Source organism: Carlito syrichta, unplaced genomic scaffold (genome assembly GCF_000164805.1).
Source record: "Carlito syrichta isolate Samal-C Ts95f unplaced genomic scaffold, Tarsius_syrichta-2.0.1 Scaffold307091, whole genome shotgun sequence".
In the NCBI taxonomy this organism is placed as follows: Eukaryota; Metazoa; Chordata; class Mammalia; order Primates; family Tarsiidae; genus Carlito; species Carlito syrichta.
In genome coordinates this window covers 150,145-154,995 of record NW_007251187.1, presented here as the reverse complement: position 1 = coordinate 154,995, position 4,851 = coordinate 150,145, and the positions used below count along the sequence as shown (strand labels likewise).

The window sequence follows — 4,851 nt, the reverse complement described above, 5'->3', positions numbered from 1 at the left end:
CAAAAAAAAAAAAAAAAAAAAAAAAAAGATGTGGCAGATAACAGCACCTAATTCATAATAACTCCGTGGGAACAGATGGCAGTTGGCCCACAGCACTTAGAACGGTGCCTGGCGGACATGGCATGAAATTCAGGCAATGGGAGGTGCCGTTAGGATCACTATTATTTTTATTTTATTTAGCCATACTCTGTTGCCCAGGCTGGAGTGCAGTAGCATGATCACAGCTCAGCCTTCCAAGTAGCTGGGACTACCAACATGCATCACCACACCTGGCTAATTTTTGTTGTTGTTGTTGCCTAGGCTGGAGTGCAGAGACACGCTAATGGTCATCACGACCTCAACCTGTTGGGCTCAGGTGATCCTTCTGTCTCAGTTTTCCAAGTAGCTGGAACCACAGGTGCACACCACCACACCCAGCTAATTTTAAAAATTCATTGTAGGGATGAGGTCTTGCCAAGACACCCAGGCTGGTCTTGAACTCCTGGGTTCAGACAATCCTCTAACCTTCACCTCCCTAAGTGCTGTGATAACAGGTGTGAGCCTAGCCCCATCTAATATTTTTATTTTTGTAGAGACAAGGTTTTGCTATGTTGCCCAGGCTGGTCTCAATCTCCTTGGCTCAAGTGATCCTCTGGCCTCAGCCTCCCAAAATGCTAGGATTACTGGCATGAGCCACCACACCAGACCGAGATCACTACTATTACAGAGATAATACAGAACAAGGCCACCCTCTTGTGTGAGAGCCACACTTCAGAGTCTCACAGTACTCACACGTTTACCACCTCGGGTGAGTGAAGACACCTTGACAGCCTAGAGTGACTCCTCAAAGCAGCAAGCATGGCCTCACTCCAGGAAAAGGAAAGAGGCTCAGCAGATACAAGTCCCGTTCAAGCCGCCTTCCCACCCTGGGCTGTAGCCCAGGCCTGCAGACCAAGGCCAACTTCCTACAGGAGCCTCAGAAGCCTGGCTGTGCGCCTGCACGTGTGTTACAAGCTGCAGTGGTGAACTTAGACATCCCTGGGCCTTCCAACCTCACACCCCTGGGAGCGCCCCAGGGAGAGAGGCAGGAGCTTTTTAACAAGCTGCAATTCATGAATCGCTAACGGAGTCCAGCTGGCCTTTCTAGATATCAAGAGGCATAATCCAAATTCCTAACTTGCTGAAAACATTCTCTAACCTCCTCTGCTCTGTGACTTCCTAAATGGCAGTCATGATCCAGCCCCAAGTTCCGCTAAAAAACACCATTTGAGAGTCATTTTTAACCCGTTCAAGAATGAGTCTAAAAATACCCGAAGCGACAGAGGGACTTTTGCAGACGACCGAGAAGTGGCAGATCAAATGGTCTCCTCTGCCTTCTCTCTCCCGCCCCCTCCGGCTGCCTTCTTCTGCCGGGTTAAAGTGCAGTCCCGCAGCAGGGCTGACAGCCCATCCCGCCCCACCTTCACCTCCCCCTAGCTCACCTCGAGATGAGATTGACAGCTCCCTCGCCAGTGCGAGGAGGGAAGAATTCCAAGGAGAACCACTTGTCGCCGGCCTCCATCCTCCGCCTCATCTTCTCCCGGAGCCTCTCGTGCCGCTCGGGGTCTGGGCTGGGTGTGGAGCATCTCGAACTGTCTTGGGAGCTCTCACCGCCACTGATGCTGCCCTCCCCTCTGGCCTCGTTCACCATGGCTGGGCTCCTGCTGCACGGGGTGAGCAGAGACGTCAGGGGACAGGCAGCCAAGCCCCAGGCACATCAAGGCACCGGGGTGGCAGGTTCAAGCGGGTGACGCTGCATTTCCACGTAGGAAGAAGGTCAGTGAGGGGACGGCGACACTGCCCCCACCTAGTGGCTCCAGGACCCGCAGCCGCTGCTGTCTGCACTTGCCCTCCAACTGGCTCCTTGACGCAAAGCAGCCCCCACCCGGCACTGAAACATGCTCCTTTAGCCCATGGATCTCGGCAACAGCTACCTGATGGAAGGCGGCACTGAGAGCCTCACGCTGCCCGTCTCTCGGGTCCATATTCCTAGGGAGGGGCAGAGGTGCCCAGCTGGGAAGGCCCTGGCTTTTTGACGGTCCATCTCTGTCAGCTCAGAGCCAGAGTGGGGAGAAAACAGAGGCACCTTCCCCAGCGGGTGTGACCAACTGGGCGGAGCCGGGACAAAGGAAGAGTCTTGAGCCGGCACAAGGGGGCGGGGGCAAGGCTTTCAGGCAAGAGGGAGGGCCGAGGCTCTAGCTGGGGAGAGAAGGGGAGGGATTCGGGGGCAGAAACAGCCAGGGTTGGTGGAGATGAGGCTGACAGATATTCAGGGTCACTGGATCACCTTCCAAAGAAGGAAGAGCTCGCTCTGGCTGCCCTGCCTGGACCATCTCATGTTACTCCAAACCATGTGCAGGAAGGAAGGGAAGAGTGTTGACTGTGCAGCCAGATTTCTCCTGCTACTCCCAAAAGACCATGTTGTGAGTTAGAACTCAAAATTGGCTGTGTTCCAAAAAGAGCCAGACTCAAGTTCAGTAAGGGCATGGATTTATGTCCAACTCAGAACAAAGGCAGTCCGTCCCATCTGTGTCTACCTTGTAGGCTGGTTTCCTTACACACACCCATTAAAGCAATCACAGTGACTCAGCTACTGGGGAGGCTGAGGCAGGAGGATTGCTTGAGCCCAGGAGTTCAAGACCAGCCTGGGCAACAAAGCGAGACTTCATCTCTCTTCTTTTTTTGGGAGTTTAATTTTTTGTCAGGGTCTCACCCTGTCCCTCAGGCTGGAGTGCAGTGGCACACACAATCATGTCTTACCACAGCTTCGATCTCCTGGGCTCAGGTGATCCTACTGCCTCAGCCTCCCAAATAGCTGGACTACAGGTGTGCACTGCCACACCCAGCTAATTTTTTTATTTCCTATAGAGATGAGGTCTGGCTATGTTGCCCAGGCTGATCTCAAACTCCTGGGCTCAAGCAATCCTCCCACCTCTGCTTTCCAAAGTGTTGGGATCACAGACATGAGCCACCTCTTCCAGCCGAGACCTCATCTCTTAAAAAAAAAAAAAGTAATCTCAGTGACTGCAAAGCTACAAGGGCAACCACAGCCAGGCAAACAGAGGGCACAGTGCCATTTGGCAGTTTGGTGGTCAAATAAGACAAACCCTTAAAAACAAAACACTACTCTTGTATAGCAAGGGGCAAACACACAATAGTGAAATTGATGTGCGGTGACACACATCAATAACCAGGAACAACCAGGTCAGGTGCATTCCCTTCGGGGAATATTCGTCCACTGCTATGCCAGCATACTTAACCACTTTGGGTCCCAGACTCTAGAGAATCTGATGAAATTCACTGCTCCTCTCCCCTGAAATACTCACAAGTGCACAGAGTACACATGGATGCATCCAAAGTCAAGGAGCTGATTCCAGACTAAGAACCCTTGTGCCAGTCAAGGAGCTGATGCCAGACTAAGAACCCTTGTGCCAACGCTTGAAACCCTGGGGAAGCTCCTTTTGATTCTGACCTAAAACTCTAGATTCTCAGTGGGGGTGGGGGAGAAGAAAGAGAGTAATGATCAGAGTAGCTGGTTGGCTCCTGCACCCAAGGGAGTGTCTCACTAATTGCCAGCTGGCACACAACCTAGAAGGGGGCAGAGGCTGAACCACCCACACACATCTGCTCTTTAAAGACGTATTGCAGGCTGGGCAAGGTGGCTCATGCCTATAATCCCAGCACTTTGGGAGGCCAAGGTGAGAGGACTCATCTCTGCGATAAATCAAAAAAATTTGCTGGGCGTGGTGGCACACACCCGTAGTTCCAACTACTTGGAAGACTGAGGCAGAAGGATCGCATAAGCCCAGCAGGTCAAGGCTGCATTGACTGTGTGCATGCCACTGTACTCCAGCCTGGGCAACAGAGACTCCAACTCAAAATAAATAAAGACATATTGCATTCCTAGGATGTGCCAGGTGCGTGCCAGGTAATGATGCCTTCTTTCAGCGGACACCCTGGATGCATCCGTGTTAAGCTGGACTCCCGTAGCACCCTGGGTTGTCACTGTGGGCCAAAAGGCTTCTCCCCTCGCTCCCCTCAGGCCTGAGACCAGGCCTGATACCCCTGTGGTATCCCCAGTGCTTGATACGCTGTTTTAACAGCTAACACTAAGTGCCAAAGGGCTGGGCGCTGTCACTCTCTCAAAATTAGCCTCTGCCATTTACTGAGCACTACTCGGACGGTGCCAAACACCAGGATCCCGAGCCCACCACTCCCAGAAGGACCCCGCGGATACCCGCGCGCAGCGGGACGCAGTGAGCACCGGGGCCGGCAGTGCTAGCGGCCCACAGCTCTCCTCCAGAGGCTCGCCCCGGAGGCAGGTCTAAGACGCTGGAGCCGAAAGCCGCCTCGGCCGGGGTCATCAGCCCACTGGGTCACGATCGCGGCGGAGACGCGGGCCCCGGCCGGCGCGCGTGTCTCCATGACTGCGCCTGGCGCAGGGGCCCCTCATCCCCGGTGTCACCCCCGTCCCGGCAGGGGGCCGGAAGTGAGTCTTCGCCTAAGCGTTGGGGTTCACGAGGGGTGGCAGCCACGGGAAGTGATGCCAGCCCAGCGAAGGACGCGCGGAGCGGGCGGGAGCCCGGGGACCCCAGCCGCAAGGAGAGGGGCGGGCCAGCCCGGCCGGTGGCGGGCCTCCAGCGCTCCCCGCCCACAAGCCAGTCCCGCCTCCGGATGAATGTTCGCTGGCGGCGGGTCTCCCTCCCCGGCGACTCCAGGCCTCGCCGTCACTCACCCTCCAGGCCCAGGTCCCAGGTGACTCAGAGCGACGACCGCACGCCGCAGCGGTGAGGCCGCAGCCCGGGCGCGCGGGGGCGGGGCGCGGCGCCAGGG

At 55.5% G+C, this 4,851-nt stretch overlaps 1 protein-coding gene across 2 annotated transcripts in view; it reads right to left on the bottom strand.

Annotated features, from left to right (window-relative positions):
* The window catches only part of MTHFR (methylenetetrahydrofolate reductase), a 13,112-nt gene extending 11,050 nt beyond the window's left edge, over nucleotides 1–2,062 (bottom strand). The window contains exons 1-2 of one of the 2 annotated variants that reach the window (XM_021715412.1): nucleotides 1,953–2,062; nucleotides 1,461–1,682 (exon numbers count right to left, since the gene is read on the bottom strand). In XM_021715412.1, the coding sequence (XP_021571087.1) occupies nucleotides 1,461–1,682; nucleotides 1,953–2,062 (332 nt within the window). Of the gene's footprint in view, nucleotides 1–1,460; nucleotides 1,796–1,952 lie in introns of those variants that run through there. The other variant, XM_008063830.2, reaches the window with a different exon arrangement.
* Between the last annotated feature and the right edge of the window lie 2,789 nt (nucleotides 2,063–4,851).